The sequence below is a fragment of the Nannospalax galili genome, unplaced genomic scaffold (assembly GCF_000622305.1).
Source record: "Nannospalax galili isolate Female #2095 unplaced genomic scaffold, S.galili_v1.0 scaffold137, whole genome shotgun sequence".
NCBI classification, from domain to species: domain Eukaryota; kingdom Metazoa; phylum Chordata; class Mammalia; order Rodentia; family Spalacidae; genus Nannospalax; species Nannospalax galili.
Window position 1 is genome coordinate 1394477 of NW_008340203.1, and position 18004 is coordinate 1412480.

The window sequence follows — 18004 nt, forward strand, 5'->3', positions numbered from 1 at the left end:
GGGCAGAAAATGGGCTCATACAGCTGCGTTCATGGTAGGGAGACAAGCGCTGCCGTCAGATGACCTTGGGAGTGAAAGAAAGATGATTCACCGAGGTTGCCAGGCAACAATCCAGCAGCAGACTGTTAATTTGCTGTTGAATCCACAGGCTACTTTCTGGAACTCTCCTATGGGTTTTTATCAAGAGAGAGAAGCAGGAGTTGAGGAAGGGCTGGTAGTAGTCTCTGCCCGAGATTGGGGGACAGGCTGCCAGGTTCTGAGGAGGACAGGACAGGGGCAACGGTCCAGGTGCATCTCAAGTAGCTACAATAACAAACCTTGGGGTCCAGGCTGGAGGAGGAGGAAAGCTAGGCCAGGAAGGGTAGTAAACAAGAACCCAGATAGGTAGAGGAACCAGAGGTCACAGCAGGGGCAGATGAAGGGGAGCTGGGTTTCCAGAGAGGAGATGGGGCAGAGGCTGCAGGCAGAGAGAGATAGCCAGCCAGCCCTGGAGTCCAGGAAGACCCTCCAGGTACACGGCTCTGCTTCCTCACCTTTTACCTGTGGGGACTAACCCTAGCCAAGCCTCACTTCCTCATCTCTGACCTTCAGTGAGCAGAGGATTCCTCCCACACAGGTGCTCTTCAGCCAGTTTTCCCATTTAAATCATTTAAAACACGTTTTAATTAGGGACTAGAGATGGCTCATCTGCTAAGAGCACTGGCTGCTATTGCAGAGGACCCGGGTTTGAGTCCAGCACCCACATGGCAGCTAACAACTGTGCATAACTCCAGTTCCAGGGAATCTGATGCCCTCTTCTAACTTCCCTGGATCTTGCATGACACTAATTATTCATAGTGAGTTTCATCATGACATTTTCATACCTGTACATAATGTATTTTAATCATTTTCACATACTCCCATCGCCCTCTCTTGCCCACTCCCACTCCCACTGATCTCCCTCTTCCCAGCTAGCCTGCCCTCTCCTTTTATACCTCTTTATAGGCATGTACCAATGACTTTCCTTAGGGCTGTTGACAGACTCATGGGTGAGAGTTTGTTTATGGGAACATGGGCACTTGACCAGTGACTACACCACAGAACAAAAATCTCTCCCTTCTCCATCAACCACTAACCCTGGGAAATCCTATGAAGGGAGGGGTAAGGCCCCATGAGCACCTATTTTTTTAATTTATGTTTTATGTGAATGAGTGTTTGGCCTACAAGCACATCGTGTCATGCCATACCTGTGGCAGCCAGAAGGTATCAGATTCCCTGGAACTAGAGTTATGCACAGTTGTTAGCTGCCGTGTAGGTGCTGGGATTCAAACTTGGGTCTTCTGCAAGAGCAGCTAGTGGGCAGTCTTAACCACTGGGCCATCTCTCCAGCTCCTCCCTCCCCCTTGACTGTTTTCTAAAGGCAAGGTTTCATGTACCCCAGGCTAGCCAAGAACTCACTATGTAGCTGAGTTTGACCTTGAACTTCCTCCTGCCTCTACCTCCTAAGTGCTGGGATTACAGATGTTCGCTACCATACCTGGTTTATGCAGTGCTATTCTAGGGCTTCATGCATGCTAGACAAGCATTCTACCAACTGAGCTATATCCCCAGTCCCAAAACATATATTCTGTTGAAAGAAAAAAAAGATTCAAAGGACTGGTGATTGCAGCTTAGTGGTCCAGTGTTTGCCTAGTGTGAGCTTGTACTGCCAGACGGAAGGTTTAAAGACCTTCTATAATTTGATTTTTTGTTTTGAGACAAGGTCTTGCTTATGTAGTTCAGGCTGGCCTTGAATTCTCAAGCCTATCCCAGTGTCCTGAGTACTAGAATTATATGTGAACACCACTACACCTGGCATTTACACTGTGTTAGGTTTCATAAGTATCTAAAGGTGTTTTTTTTTCAATTTTATTTATTATTTTTATTTTATGTGTATGCATGTATTGCCTGCATGTAGGTAAGTGCACCCGTGTCCTGCAATGCCAGCGGAGGTCAGAAGAGGCTATCGAATCCCCCGGAACTGGAGTTATGAACAATTGTTAGCTGCCATGTGAGTGCTGGGAACCGAACCTGGGTCCTATGCAAGAGCCTGGTCTACATAGCTAATTCCAGGCCAACCAGGGGACATCGACTCAAAAGTGAGTCTCAAAACATCAAAAACATAAAATAAAATAATAGGCATAAATAAATGAAAAATAAAGCATCTGTGAGGGTGTGTGTAGGTCATGGGAAATACATCAGCATTTTATTTAAGGGACTTGAGCATCCTCAGATTTTGATATCCGAGGATATCCAAGACAACTATGTAAATACCCCTCATTTCACAGGTAGGAAAACTAAGACCTAGAAGGTTCAAGTGCCTTGCCTTAAGAAATCTGAACCTGGGGTTCCAATTCGTCTTCTGTCCAGCCCTTTTACACGTACATGCTCGACATGGACACAGACCTCCGTGCTGATGCCCAGCCTCACCCCCAGGCTCTGGTATGAGGACCCCCGGAGTAATATCAATTGAAGCCTTGACTGAGAAACACAGCCTCAAAGACACAGATGAGAGAGAGGGGAGCGGGAAGGCCAGGAAAGGTTGAGGCAGGGATGTGGGCATCCTTGCCCTTTCTCTATGAAGCTGGGCTTCCAGGGCGCTGGCAGCTTCTCTAGCTCAGTCTGAGGGCCTGCGACTCCCATATAGCAAGTGGGACCAGAATCCATGAGCCCACATCCCCCTGCTCAGCCTCTGCCTCAGGAAGATGCCTGTGTCAACACAAACACCTCCCAGATGTCATTCTTTGGCCCTCAGCACCATCACACCCTCTAGGCCCTGGTTTCCTGGAGCAGGAAGGAGACTGAGTCACCATCAACCCCCTTTTCCGCAATTAAGAACCTATTAGGAAGCTGAGGTGTTGGCCTGTCTGACAGCAGTTCCTAGCTCATCAACAGCAGTCTGGTCAGTGTGGGTAGGCAAGAATGAGCCAGGTGTGCAAGGGGGGTGGGAGTGGGAGGGGGCTGCTGCTGAAGCCCCATCTCCCCAGGGAGCATTCACCCTGTGTAGAGTACCCTGGATATGATAGCTGTTTTTGTGCTCTTAGGCTATAAACCTACCTAGGCAATCAAAGAAGGGGACATTTTCTCCTCTTGTCCCTGAGGATAAGGAACTCATAGCCTGGACCCTTGCTCTCAGCAAGTGCTCCACAATGAATTTGAAATATTTGGGTTTGGGTGAGCTGTGTTTGATTTTTGTGGTGCTAAGCATGGAACCCTGATTTGAGTTTTCCTGGATACCTGTTCCACTGTGGAAGTGGTTACATGAGATTTTATTAATTACAGAACAAAGAAAGTCATCAATTAGTGTTTACCAAATATACTGTTGGGGAACACAGGCCAGCAGGTTATACCAAATCGGGAAAAATTCTGTTAAGGGTTTTAGATTGTATTTGAGAACATTCTTAGCTTTTGGATTTGTGGAAGGTAGTAGGGTAGTGGTTGGCTAAAAACACATTTTAAAGTAGTTTTAAAGATTTATTTTATTTGTTTTATATATGTATGAGTGCCTGTGGAGGCCAGAAGAGGGTGTTAGATCCCTCGGAGCTGGAATTATGGGCAGTTATGAACCGCTAGATGTGGGTACTGGGGACCAAATTCAGGTCCTCTGTAAGAGTACTAAGCATTCTTAACCACTAAGCCATCTCTCCAGCCCCCATTTTAGTTTTCATAGTCACAAGGATGTTAGAGCAGACACAGGGGTGGGCAGTGAATGGCTTTCAAAGGGACTTAAAACAACCCAAAGTAATCTGGCCCTTGTTTGCTATCTTTTTTCTTTTTAAGACCAGCTCTTACTATGTAACCCTGGCTAACGTGTAACTCACTATGTAGACCAGGTTGGCCTTGAACTCACAGAGGTTTGTCTGCCTCTGCTTCCCAAGTACTGGGATTAAAGGTGTGCTCCATCACACCTTTGTTTTTTTTTTTTAATATTTTATTTATTATTTTTATTTTATGTATATGAGTGTACTGCCTGCATGGAGGTAAGCGCACCCATGTCGTGCAATGCCCACGGAGGACAGAAGAGGCTGTTGGATCCCCTGGAACTGGAGTTACGGACAGTCGTTAGCTGTCATGTGGGTGCTGGGATTCGAACCCAGGTCTTCTGCAAGAACAGCCAGTGTTCTTAACCACTGAGCCATCTCTCCAGCCCCCCTCTTCCTCCTCCTCTTCCTCCTCTTCTTCCTTCTCCTCCTCCTCCTCCTCCTCCTCCTCTCTTCCTCCTCTTCTTTCCTTCTGGGAACTTCACTTCACACCAGCAGCTGGATACAGGGGCCTTCTTCAGCTCTCTCTGCTTTGCTATGTGGGTCCAGCCAGGTAGGTAATCCAGGATGTGCTTCTTGCTTTAACGACATCTATGAATTTCCTTTTGCCACAGGTTCCAGGGATTGGGGGGTGTAGACATACTTAGGGAGGCCACCATTCTGCCTCCCACACCCCTCCTAGGAAGAGCTCCAGTTCAACTCCTCTTTTCAGTGTGTGGACTCAGGCGGGGGAGTGCCCCCCTGTGTGAGCCTCAGTTTCCTCAACCGTAGAATGGGGTCATCCTAGCACTTACATCCTAGGATCCTGACAGAGAGTAACTGCATTTGTTCTTGCACAAGACTTACCAAGTGCCTGGCACATGCATTGTCATCCCTGTGATGGGATCTGATCTTCAACTTCACAGGCCCAGCCTCTTCTGTGGTCACCCAGCCAGCTGGTGTTGAAGCCAGGATTCTAATCCTGACTTCATGGAGATAGGTAATGGACCTTGGAGGCTCCACCTCCAGAGACTTCATCCCTGATCCCTCTTTTTAAAAATTGTGTTTATGGGGGCTGGAGATGGCTCAGCAGTTAAGAACACTGCTTGTTCTTACAGAAGACCTGGGTTTGAATCCCAGCACCCACATGACAGCTAACAACTGTCCATAACTCCAGTCCCAGAGGATCCGACAGCCTCTTCTGACCTCTGAGGGCATTGTACGACACGGGTGCACTCACATACATGCAGGCAATACACTCATACACATAAAAGAAAAATAATTTTTAAAAAATTTTAATTGTATTTATGGACTAGACAGATGGCTCAGAGGTTAAGAGCTTTGACTGCTCTTGCAGAGGACCCAGATCCAATTCCCAGCACCCACATGGCAGCTAACAACTGTCCATAACTCCAGTTCCAGGGAATCCGATGCCCTCTTCTGACCTCCATGAGCTTTGCATGACACAAGTGCACTCATATACATGCAGGCAATACACTCATACACATAAAATAAAAATAATAATTAACGCTCTGGGTGCTGTGCAGAGTGATTTATATACTGCACCTTTCCAAAAACCACCCCACACTACTTCCCTCACTGGAGGAGAAAACATCTCAACATCTGGAAAAGGGGAGGACCAGGAAAGCTTCCCTTTCCATCAAACCATGCACTCTTTGTGAAGAACCATGCGGCACACACTCCTGGGAGCCAGGGGTGTGCCTTACATCTCTGAGCAGGACCCCTGTCCCCTACACCTTGACGTACCGACAATGACGCCCATTACTATTGAATGGGAGACAAGGCTCTGTTGTTGAAATTGCCACCCCGCTAGCTGGGAGAAGAACAGCCAGGGGGCATAACCTGATTCGCAGGCAGAAATCAACCTGGCTCTTTGAAAGCTTGTAATTTCTGGTTACCATAGCAACACCAGCATCTCCATTCCCCCCAGGACATGAGCAGAGCTACTCTCTCCCTGCCCTTTGCCCCCAACCCCCCTCCAAGTCCTTCCATCTCTGAGATTGCTGTGATTCAATTAATTACTGTCAAAGCCTGTGCTGTTTTTTGTCATTTTTCACTTATTCCATCTGCTGAGTCACTGTGCCCTACTCTGGATTCGAGTGGTTATTCACTAGAACATTTGGTCCCAGGTTGCCATGGACACCATGCAGCCTGCATCCTTCATCACCTGTTAATTCTCAGCAAGGCTGGCTGTGAGCGTGGGGTACCACTGCCCTTATACAAGACCCAAGGGACATCAAATCTCTCCCAGACAATAAAGGGGGCCCAATGACGCATGAACACAGGCAAAATGTCTAATCTCAGGTATGGAAAAATCAAAAACAGCCTAGAGCTCATTTTAGCCTTGCAAACCACATCCAGGCAGAAGCTTATCAAATAAGCCTACAAGCATACCCTTTTGTTTACAAATACATCTTTTCTTTGACAAAGGCTTTAGTCTGTTCACTAACCATTTTAAGATGTATTTTTTATGTTGCAAAGTTATGAATGCTTTATGCAAATCACCATCTACCCATGAAAGCAAGATGGAGGCGTCTTGACATGCAGGATCCTGAAGGTAGGGGGTTTACGAGGAGGTCTGAAAGCTTCAGGCAGATCTCCAGGCCAGCGTAGACGGCATAGGAGAAGGGAAATGCTGGGGTTTTCCATGGTCAGGGGAGTATAAAGGTTTTCCAAGGCAACCAACATGAGGCTCCATGCAGAGAGAACAGACCCATCAGTCCCACGGCCCATTGCTCCCAATAATTACAACGCATCCTGTTTGCAGAGCCTGGTGGAGGGAACAGGAATCAATATGTCACTCCACGTTCACACACAACTTGCCCATCAAACACCAGCATATGGGGACTGCTGAATCGAAGGTCATTTGGTTCACTTCCCTCCCCATGGGATATAGTCCAAGGGATAAGTAACAGGCCTGTGCCCCAAGGGATATGATACGGTGAGCTGTTCTTGAACTCATGGAGTCTATCTCCTGCCTGCCCCCTCCCTGTGCCAGCCCTTCCCTTCCCTACATGCTGAATGAATAACTGATTGACACTCCGTGACAGGGTGGGGGCAGGGTGACATGTTGTCCCTGTGCCCCACACCCATTTCTCTTACTGTGGGGAGTCTGGCCTCACCTGGAAGGAAGGATTGGGAGGGACCTTGAGAGCTTTATAAGGCAGGCTTGGAGCAGTAAGCATAGCAGAGCTGACCCAGCCGACACAACAGCCACCTCCCAGCCCTGCAGGTGAGAAACTGGGAAGGGAACGGAGGGGACAGCAGGGACAAGGGCTGTCAGGCCCCTTCCCCTTTGAGGCTGCAGGCCACTGTGGGTCAGAGCCTGGGGCTTTCCCCTTGGTGGCTTTCCCCCATGGTGTCTCCAGGGCAGGTGCCCTCTCCCTAGCCTAAGGTAGAACTAGGTCTCAGCTCTATGACCACCCTGGCATTCCCAGCCCTCCTCTTCCACCTGCCCTGCTTTGCTCAGGGTCCCAGCCTTGATACTGTTCCCCCCTTCCCCCACAGCCCAGGAGGTGAACAGATGACAGCCTTTCTCCCATTGTTGGGATGAGAACACTAAGGTGCAGAGGTCAGATATGACTCGCCCAAAGTCATCCAAATTAATAGGCAGGGCTGAGACTGGAACCCACAGCTCCCGGATCTCATCTCAAGCTCTTTCTGCATCATCACTTCCCAAAAGGACATTCCGTGTTAATGCGAATGCTTCGAGCCCGTTCTGTCCTGTATGGCCATTGCTAGCTGTGCAGGCACATGACATGTGGCTAGTTCAAGGGGAGAAAAACTTTATTGTAATTCATTTAAATTTAAAGAGCCATAAGCTAGTGGCTACCATGTTGTTGGTCAACCTGTGTGGCTCATGTTGGACAGAATGGCTCTAGAAAATTGCTTTTCCTTTCCTTTCCATTTCTTTTCTTTACTTTATTTCCTTCTTTTTTCTTCCTTCCTTCCTTCTTTCCTTTTGCTCTCTCTTTCTTTTGTTTATTTTTGGGGGACAGTCTTTCCCTGTCAGCCCCAGTCAAGCTGACCTCCATCTCACACAGATCTACCTGCCTCTGCCTCCCAAGAGCTGGGATTAAAGGCAGCACTTTTTAAAAGACAGGCCACCACTTTAGTCCAGGCTGGCCTAGAACTCACTAAGCCTTGAACTTGTGGCAATCCTCCTGCCTCAGCCTCCCATGAACTAAAACTATAAGCATGAGCCACCACATCCAGTTCTGATCTTCAACATTTATCTCCTTAGCAACAGAATTCTTTCTCTCTTACAAAGGAAACCTAATCTAAGAATCTATCCACTGAAAGCTAGTATCTTATTAATACATTTTTCTCATGGGGGAAAGTTACTCATTCAGTCACAATAAAGTCAATCAGAACAAGACTAAAAGAACCAAAATATTAAGTCCAAAGAACAGATGAGACTTTGAACTTGATGTGTGTTTTATCCCACTTCAGTTCTTTTAAAAAATACTTTATTTATTATTTTTATTTTATGTGTATGAGTGTATTGCCTACATGTGTGTAGGTGTACCCATATCATGCAATGCCAGTGGAGGTCAGAAGAGGACGTCGGATTCCCTGGAACTAGAGTTATAGAGCGTTGTTAGCCTCCATGAGGATGCCGGGAATTGAACCAGGGTCCTCTGCAAGAGTAGTCAGTGCTCTTTAACCACTGAGCCTTTGCTCCAGTCCACCACCACCACCACCCCCACGTTTCAGTTCTGTGCTGTGGTTTCCCCAAACTTGATCCACCTTCCTGCTTAGTTGCAAATGTTGAGTTTATTTTTTTCTCAGTTGTTGAAGTTGTATAATCATAGGTTGTTCCCCAGCTAAGCAAACACAGTAAGACTTTTCCTCCGAGGGCTGCACAGACATAATGTGGCCCACCCCCTGGATGGACATGCTAGTGGTATCCATAGTCTGTAACACCCTTGAGTGTGTGAGCACCTTTGGCATCTCTATTTAAAGGTTTACTTTAAGTTATAAGACTAAACCATCTACAGAGCCACTGACCTAGCCTCATCCTGCAGAGCATTCTAGAAAATGCTATTCTATGGTTATTGTGGGATTTAAAAAATATTTATTATTTTTATTTTAAGTGTATTGCCTGTATGTATGTAAGTGCACCTGTGTCAAACAATGTCCGCGGAGGTCAGAAGAGGGCTTTGGAGCCCCTGGAACTGGAGCTACGGTTGGTTGTTAGCTGCCATGGTGGGTGCTGGAAACCAAACCTGGGTTCTCTGCTAAAGCAGCCAGTACTCTTAACTGCTGAACCATCTCTCCAGATCCTGTGGTTTTATTTTTAATGGTGTGTGTGTGTGTGTGTGTGTGTGTGTGTGTGTGTGTGTGTGTGTTGAATGTTGTTCACTTGGGGGGGCATGCGAGCACCCATGTGCACATGTGGAGGTCAGGGGAGGCTGTCAGGTGTCCTCCTCCATTGCTCTCCACTTTATTTCATTGAGATAGAGTCTCTCTCTGTACCTGGAGCTTGCTTTTTTCTTTCAGAAAGATTGGCAGCCAGCACGCCTCCTGTCTCTGCCCCAATAATGAAGTTACAGTAGCACCCAGCTTTCTACAGGAGTGCTGGGGATCTGAACTCAAGTCCTCATGCTCCCACAGCAAGTGCTCCTACCCATTGAGCAACCTCCCCAGACCTGGTTCTAGGTTTTGACTTTCCCCAAGGGAAGCATTGGCTGTCACTGGGTGGGAAAGGAGGAAAAGCAAGACCTGCGGACCTGGGAGTGCTGGCAGGCACTGGAGAACAGAAATTAAGAAACAGCCTTCACCTCCACACAGTATCACAAGTCTGTTACCAGGCAGGAGCTGGGAGTTGGAGCCCATAAGGTCTAGCCCAGTGCCCTACATGGTGACAACCCCCATCTTGAGGCCTAGCCCTCTCCCCTTTGCAGACAAGATGTCTCGACTGTGCATGTGCATGCTGATCTTAGCGCTGGCCCTGGCGACCTTCTCCGAAGCTTCTTGGATGCCCCACTCACAGCTACAGGATGCACCTTCTGGAGCAGGAACCAACAGGGGCCTGGAGCCTCACCGGCTGGTCCAGTTGGACCCAGCCTCTCACCACCGAAGGCAGGTGGGGCCCCAGGGTCCCCCATACTTCACAGCAGGTAGGAGCTGCTGACCCAGCCAGGTTTGGCCCTGGTCCTGGATACTGGCCCCACCCACTTCCCGGAGGCTGGGCATCCATTCCCCCATTCTTGCCTCCTGTTACCTCCTCAGACCTGTCCAAGAAGCATGGGCCACGTATGGAGGAAGAGGAAGAGGCCTACGGATGGATGGACTTCGGCCGTCGCAGTACGGAGGAAGGTGATCAGCATCCCTAGCACCAACCCTCCAGAGTCCAGCCACCACCACCCACCCCCAGCTCTGTCCCTGCAAAGCATATCAAAATAAAGTAGCTTCCAAAGGATCAGTGAGTCTGCCATGTGCTGTGGGACAGGGAGGGAGACTTGACTGGAGATTGGGCTGAGGCAGAAAGCAGAGTTTAGTGCACCCTTGGGGCAGGGTCTGGAGAGCCAGATCATACAGGAATCTACCAGGATGGATGGGAGAATGGGGGCAAGCGTGGGGGTTCACAGCCTAAGTAAACTTTTCAAAATTTCATGTTTGTTTATTTATTTTGTGATATGGAGGGGCACACATGAAGGTCAAAGGTCAAAAGACAACAGTTCAGGAGTTTATTCTCTCCTTCTACCACATAGGCTCAGGGAACAAACTCAGGTCATCTGGCTTGGTCAAAAGCACTGTTACTGGCTGAGCCATCTTTCCAGGCCCAAAGCAAGCTTTTTAAAAGATAAATCATGTCACTCCCAGCTTAAACCTTCCAAGGCTGCCCAGTTCACTTAGGATAAAGTCACAACTCCTTTCTAAATTCCCATGCTAGCTCAGCCCAGTTCTTGCCACCACGGGGGCATCTTCCAGTCTATTTCTCATCCTCCTGCCCTCACATAGATGCACCATGCTCAGAACCTGTGTCATTGGTGTTTCCCCCAAACCTGGAATGTTCTTTCCTCAGCCCAAACATAATGAGCTTCACTTTGCTCCTTGAAGTCTTGGTTAAAACTCCCTTTTCTTTGAGACCCACCCTTTCCACACATTTCACAATCTGTAGCTGGTTTCTTGCCAGTTTTTTTTTTCTTCCTTCTCAGATGGGAAGCTGAGAATGGGGAACCATGGATCCCCCTTCCCTGCTGTATCCCCAGTGCCAAAGTCAGAAGGGCCCAATAAATCCATAGCAGATACCCAGGTGAGTGTCAGGCATGATGGTTGTTGGTATCTCATCCCTGGCCCCGATTCTTCTCATGCCTGTTGGTAGATTCCTCCCATAGTCAGGAGCTGTTCTCCACCTGAGGTGGGAGGGGACAAAAACTCCTTTCTCTAGCCAGAGGTTAATGGCTGGGGCTCTGAAATAAAATATCACAAGAGAAAAGCAAGCGAGTTTGTCAATATATATGTTGCACATTTTATACGTGAAATCCTTAGAAGATGTGGGACTCAGACTCTTCCCAGACTAGCTCATGCAGGTCTTCAACAAAGAATAAAGTTTGTAGCAAAATGAAACTGGCTATAGGCTTTCAAGGGTTGCAAACTGTGTGTGAAAGCAAATATATAGGAAATAATGGGTAGACAAATTAGATTACTAAAAATCTGTCAATCTCCAGGCTGAAGAGGGTCTAAACTTGTCTCCAGCAATGGCCTTCCAGCCTTGGTAAAGGGGAAGGCAGCTTTGAACACTGAAGTTCTGCTTTCAGGCAGGTAGTGGGAAGACAGGAAGCTAGTGGCTGTGTCCTCTTATTCACCTTTAGTTCAAAATGGTCCTTATGCCAGTGAGGCCCATTTGGCAGGTATATTCTGGTTTCCTTCAGAGCTTTGTCTCAGCCTAAGTGCAAACAAGCTGGAAATACTGAGAAGTTCAGTTCTTCAGTTCCATCTCCCCATCTATAAAAGCCAAGAATCAGATGACAAATACCCCAGCTTTCCACCCCTTGAATGGCAGGACTGTCTCCCAAAGTTCCCCAGCAGTGCTCTCCAGTTTTCCACAGCAATAGCTTGCTCAGTTCTCTATTGGCTTCCTTCCGTTCCCTGTTTCACATCCTCACACCCCTACTGGTGCTCCGGGAACCACCACCCAAAGAAACTGCTTGCACCCAACTCCTTGCTCCAAGTCTATCTAGAGGAACTGATCTAAGACACTTGGTTCCACAAGGGGTTGTAGGAAGCAGATTTTAATGATGGGATAATTTAGAATCTGATCCTTTATCAGGCAACCCCCATTGTGGGGACATTAGAGAAGATATCCTTTGAATCTTTAACTCTCAGGTTTCTCTAAATCTTCTGCCCTGGAAGAGCCTCAATCTTGCCAGAAGTGAACAGCTTCCGTTTCACCAGAGGCAGAGGCTTCATTTCATAAGATGATGCTTCTCCACGAGATCCGAGCCTGCCCCCTTCAGGGCCTCTAAACCAGAAACTAGGGCCAAGCCTTAGCAAGTGGAAAAGTCCTGACTCGGAGAGGGAGATAAAGGGTTTACATAAAAATTCTGTAGGACTTGAATAACCTCAGTGAGATACAACAGAAGCCAGGAGAATACAGACTGGGGTGGGTTTTTTTAAGTTCTTTTTAAAAATTTTTTATTTATTACTTTGTTATTTTTTTTATTTTTTTATTTTTTGGTCATTTTGAAACAGGGTCTCTCTGTAGCCCCAGCTGGCCTGGAACTCACTATGTAGACCAGGCTGGCGTTGAATTCACAGAGATCCACCTGCCTCTGCCTCCAAAGTGCTAGGACTAAAGGCGTGCACCACCATGCCCAGCCTTTATTTATTACTTTTTATGTGTATGAGTATATTGCCCACATGTAAGTGCACCTGTGTCATGCAATGTCTGTGGTTAGAAGAGGGCATTGGATCCCCTGGAACTGGAGTTATGGATGATTGTTAGCTGCCATGTGGGTGCTGGGAATTGAACCCGGGTCCTCTGCAAAGAGCAGCTAGTGTTCTTAACTGCTGAGCCATCTCTCCAGCCCCTTTAATTCTTTATTACATTTTATTATCGCATGTGAGTGAGTGAGTGAGTGTGTGTGTGTGTGTGTGTGTGTGTGTGTGTGTTTGGGTACACATGCCACTGTCCATGTGTGGTGGTCAGAGCACACCTAGCAGAAATCTGTTCTCTTCTTCCACCATGTGGGTCCTGGGGATTGAATTCAGGTCACCAGGCTGTTTGCAGATGCTTTTATCCACCGAGCCATCTTGCCAGCTGGGAGTAGGTTTTTGAGGCTGGTAGACCAAAGCAAGTGAATCGTTGACCTGGGAAGCATCCTCTCATGACTTGGGATTTCATCCTAGCAAGGACACCTAGAGCCAGTCTTCATCTCTTCCTGGGATGACTCCCTCAAAGCTTGGGTAAAACAATGGTCTACAGCAACTGCATTGAAGATATCAAAATTGCCTCATCTGAGTATTGAGAAAGAGGTCAAAAGGCTGTGAGGTGGGCATGATGGAACAAAACTATTGCATGAGACATAGAAACCCACAGCTGATTGTGTTCTCCACAAGGATCCCAGAGGACAGAAGGAATGTGCTAGAGAGAAAACTGTGAGATGTCCTCTCTTAGATTGCTAGAGATAACATAACAAAGTACCACAAACAGAGGGGCTGAAAGATGAGGCAGTGTCCACACTTCTCCGGAAATGCAGGTCTTAGACTCAGGTGTATTGGCAAGGTTGGTTCCTTCTAAGGGTGGTGAAAGAGAATTGTTCCTGCTCTCACCTAGTTTCTGATGACTTGCTGGCAGTCTTTGGCATTCTTTGGTTTGTAGGTCTCTGTCTTTATCTATATGTAATGCCCCTCCACCCTGTGTGTGTGCGTGTGCATGCATGCGTGCGTGCATGCGTGTGTGCGTGCATGTGTGTGTGTGTGTGTGTGTGTGTGTGTGTGTGTGCACTGATGTTTACTAAGGCTATCAATCACTTTAGATTAGGGTCTACCCTAAGGACTTCATCTTGACTAATCATATCTGTAATGATCTTATTCTAAAATAAAACCTCGGCCAGGAGTAGTGGCACACACTTTCAGTTCCAGCACTTGGAGGTAGAGGCAGGCCATTCTCTGTTGAGTTTGAGACCAGCCTGGTCTACATAGTGAGTTCCAGGCCAGCCAGGGCTACATAAAAAAACTCTGTCTCAAAACAAAACAAAGCAAAAAAAACAAAAACAAAAACAAAAAACAAGCCAAGTATAGTGGCACATATCTTTTAATCTCACTACTTGGGAGGCAGAGGCAGATGTTTTTTGTGAGATTGAGGCCAGCCTAGTCAGGGAAGATCAGCCATTGGTCAGGGAAGAGCACACATAAAGTTCACAAGCTAAGCTATTGAATATAGGGCCTAGCTGACACTCACTCAAGAGAACCAGAAGGCCATCATACCTCTATCCACACTAAAGAGGTGGCACAGAGAGGCCAGGTGACAAGTGGTGCTCCACACAAGTCTGTCTCACAGTAGGTCCAGTACATCAGTCATTTCCCAGTCCAAGAAGGTATAAATCTGGAGAGAGACACACATCTGGGAGCATCTCCACATTGATTCCTTGTCATATGGAATAAGAATCTTCATGGTAGGAGAAACTGAGTGGAAGTCCCAGAAGCTTCCCTCTCACCCACAATACCACGTGTCAGCTAAAATGTCAGAGATCAGCACCATCCTTAAAGACAAGGAATGCAGCCAGGCATGGTGGCATATGCCTTTAACTTGGGAGGCAGAGGCAGGCAGATCTCTGTGAGTTCAAGGCCATGCTGCTCTACGTAATGAGTTTCAGGCCATCTGGGGCTGCAGGGAGACCCTGTCTCAAAAAGACCCCTCCCCAAAAAAGACAAGGGATACAGTGATGCACCACATCATATGGCCCAGGTCTGGCCACTGAAAAGACAAGATGGACCATCACCATCTTAGAATCTACTACAAACTGGGCAGCAAGAGCCATGATGGCAGCCAGATGTGCTGGCTCTACTAGAACAGATGAGCATGCTGATTTGATGAGAATTTATGTTCCATCTTATCAGGAAGAAAAATCAGCAATTTAGCTGGAACAGACAGCAGTGCGTGTTCAAGCAGAACCTGTTTAGAAGCAGTGTTAAAGCACCTACAGTTGACAAGAGCATTGGATAGGGTGTCTGCAAATGTCCAAGAAGAGAAGTGCAGGGCAGATCCCTAGGGCTGGCAAGCTCTTTCTTACAGAGCCAGACAGAAAATATTTGAGGCTTTGCAAGCCAAGATGTAAAATGAAGGAAAGGAGGTAGATACTCAAATAATTTTAAAGTTGTTGGGCATGGTGGTGCATGCCTGTAATCACAGTACCTGGGAGACTGGGAGGATTGGAGGTCAGCCTAGATTCCATAGTAATACTGCTTCCAAAACAAAAACAAGTAATAGCTGGACATGGTGGCATCTGCTTTTAATTCTAGCACTGGGAAGGCAAAGGCAGGCAGATCTCTGTGAGAGTGAGGAAAGCCTGATCTATACTAGGGTTACAGGGACACTGTCTCAGACAAAAAAAAAAAAAAAAAAAAAAAAACAACTCCTGATCCCAGCACTTGGGAGACTGAGGTAAGAGAGTCACAAATTCAAGGTCAGTTTAGGCTGCATACCAAAGCTGCCTTGTCTCAATAAAAGTTTTTTAAATGTTATTATTTTCATTTTATGTGTATGAGTGTATTGCCTGTATGTGCACCCATGTCATGCAATGCCAGTGGAGGTCAGAAGAGGGCATTGGATCCCCTGGAACTGGAGTTACAGATGGTTATTAGCCGCTATGTGGATGCTGGGAATCAAACCCAGGTCCCCTGCAAGAGCAATTAGTGTTCTTAACCACTGAGTCATCTCTACAGCCCCATCTCAAGAAAAAACTTTAAAACAAAGAAAATCCCAGACATAGACTTCTGGTGGAAGAGGCAAATAAATGGTTTACAGAGAGGGCGGAAGAGGCTGAGGCCAGCTGAGCTGCCTGGAAGACACCCTCTGACCCATCAAGATGCCTGCCAGCTCCAGAGCTCCAGCTATCGTGTGCTGTCACCCATGCTGGGGTTGGCTTTCTACAGCTGCTTTTCAGTGGTCCCTGCTCCTGTAAGTAACCCTCACTCATTCTCTTATAAGTAACCCCAGCAAATTCATGGGTTCACCAAATTAGACTTTAATGGTATCATTACTTTGGTCTGTCTTTAGTTTCCTATCTGGGATGAATAGTTATATCTTCTTTCTCCCAGGAAAAGTGTCACACATAGGGCTGAATAGCTAGCTGTCCAGCAGCAGAAACTGGCTCTGAGCCCTTGATGGGGTACCATTTTTTGGTCATTTGATTATATCAGCAACTTCCACCTTAGGAGCCATTGAATTGGCCTTGTGAGGATAGATAAGGTACTCTGATCATAGGCTCAGCTCACCTTTCCTACTCATGGTGCCTGTCAGTGCCAGACAAGGGCTTTCGGAGAGCTTCATGGGAAACCCCTATGATTTACTACCATGGGATCCCATGACACGTGACCTCAAATCAAGAAATCCATGTCAAAGGGAAGGGGGTACATCAATAAGCATATCCTACCACATACTACATGGTCCTAAGCTACAGGCCTGGTGGAGGTTAGAATAAAGATGCAGCTAAAACACACCTGTGGAGGATGCCTAATTCTGTGATGATACCCTGAAGTTGGGAAGAAGGATGGGCTTTGACAATGCTCATTATATGGAGATAGCCAGAACATAGAGGACCAGGAAACAAAGGGTAGAAATGAAAGTGGCCCCCATCACCATTGATCACCATCCATCACCGTCCATCATCATCCATCACAGGACCTCACCTGAAGAATTTGTTTCCTGTCCCCACAGTTCTAGGCAGCACTGGAGTAGAATTCTTAACTTCCTGGGTCAGGGAGTGTATTTACAAGAAAGAATATAGTAAGTAAAAAATTACAGAGTTGGCCAGGTGTGGTAATACACACCTTTAATCCTGCACTTAAGAAGCAGAGGCAGGGAGATCTCTGCAAGTTCCAGGCCAGCCTGGCCTACATAGTGTGTTCCAGGCTAGCTGGGGCTACAGGGAGACCCTGTCTCAAAACAAAACAATGAAAGATTACAGAGCTGGAGCTGGGGAATTAACTCAGTTGGCAGAGTGCTTGTCCAGCATGCACAAAATTCTGGCTTCAATCCCCACCACCCCATAAAGGAGGGCAGGAATCAGGAGGATCAGAAGTTCAAGATCATCATTGACTACATGTGGAATTTGAGACTAGCCTGGAGTATATGAAACACACACACACACACACACACACACACACACACACACACACAAATTTTAAATAAAAATAAAATTACAGAACTAAGGAAGTAGCTCACTGGTAAAGCACTTCTTAAGTGTGACCCTGGGTCCAATCCCCAGCACCACACACATACAAATAAAGTTACAGCCGCTTGCTGTTCATGTTTGGGTCTCCCTACCAAACATTCAACAGAGTAAATGGCTATTAGAGGTTACTGTCCCTGCATTCCACAAGAACTAAGATAGCCACCTCATGATGGGGAGAGGAAGAACCACACCTAGAACTCAGGGGACCTGCTGGGATGCTTCTTGATGCATCCTGTCTCATAAGAACCTTAAGTAGAAGTTGAAACAACCTGGCCTGACAAGGCTATGATAACCACGGTTCAGATCTCTCAGGAATAAAGGTCTAGGTGACCCTACCAGGAAGGCAATGTGGACCAAGGGCTGCCAGGGATGAGGGGAATGTGGAGTAAGTGGTAGAGGAAACCACCATTTGGAGCTCAGGAGTGATTGCAGCAGTGAAGACCACAGTTATGTCATTCTATACCATTAGCCTTCTGGTTGTATTTTTTTTAATATTTATTTTTGTTACTTTTATCTTATGAGTGTATTGCCTGCATGTAGGTAAGTGCACCTGTGTCAGGCAGAGCCTGTGGAAGTCAGAAGAGGGCATCAGATTCCCTGGAACTGGTTATGGACAGTTGTTAGCCACCATGTGGGTGCAAGGAACTGAACCTGGTCCTCTGTAAGAGGTCAGAAGAGGGCATCCTATCTCCTGGAACCAGAGTTATGGATAGTTGTTAGCTGCCATATGAGTGCTGGAAATCAAACTCCAGTCCTCTGCAAGAGCAACCAGTGCTCTTAACTGAGGAGCCATCTCTTCAGCCTTTTTTTTTGCACATA

At 47.0% G+C, this 18004-nt stretch overlaps 1 protein-coding gene across 2 annotated transcripts; it reads left to right on the forward strand.

Annotated features, from left to right (window-relative positions):
* Positions 1-4305: 4305 nt before the first annotated feature.
* On the forward strand, positions 4306-10149 carry Gast (gastrin). 2 transcript variants are annotated; one of them, XM_008835247.1, is made up of 3 exons: positions 4306-4332; positions 9686-9901; positions 10014-10149. In XM_008835247.1, the coding sequence occupies exons 1-3, from the start codon at positions 4317-4319 to the stop codon at positions 10115-10117; spliced, it is 336 nt and encodes a 111-aa protein (XP_008833469.1). In that variant the 5' UTR covers positions 4306-4316; the 3' UTR covers positions 10118-10149. The 2 variants fall into 2 exon arrangements, with proteins under 2 accessions (XP_008833469.1, XP_008833468.1); XM_008835246.1 differs by lacking the exon at positions 4306-4332 and adding an exon at positions 6317-6336.
* The last annotated feature ends 7855 nt before the right edge of the window (positions 10150-18004 follow it).

Bases quoted from the DNA above. Each gene is read 5' to 3' on its own strand.
- Gast (XM_008835247.1), top strand. The intron at 9,902-10,013 runs GTAGGAGCTGCT...TTACCTCCTCAG, and splicing joins TCCCCCATACTTCACAGCAG to ACCTGTCCAAGAAGCATGGG.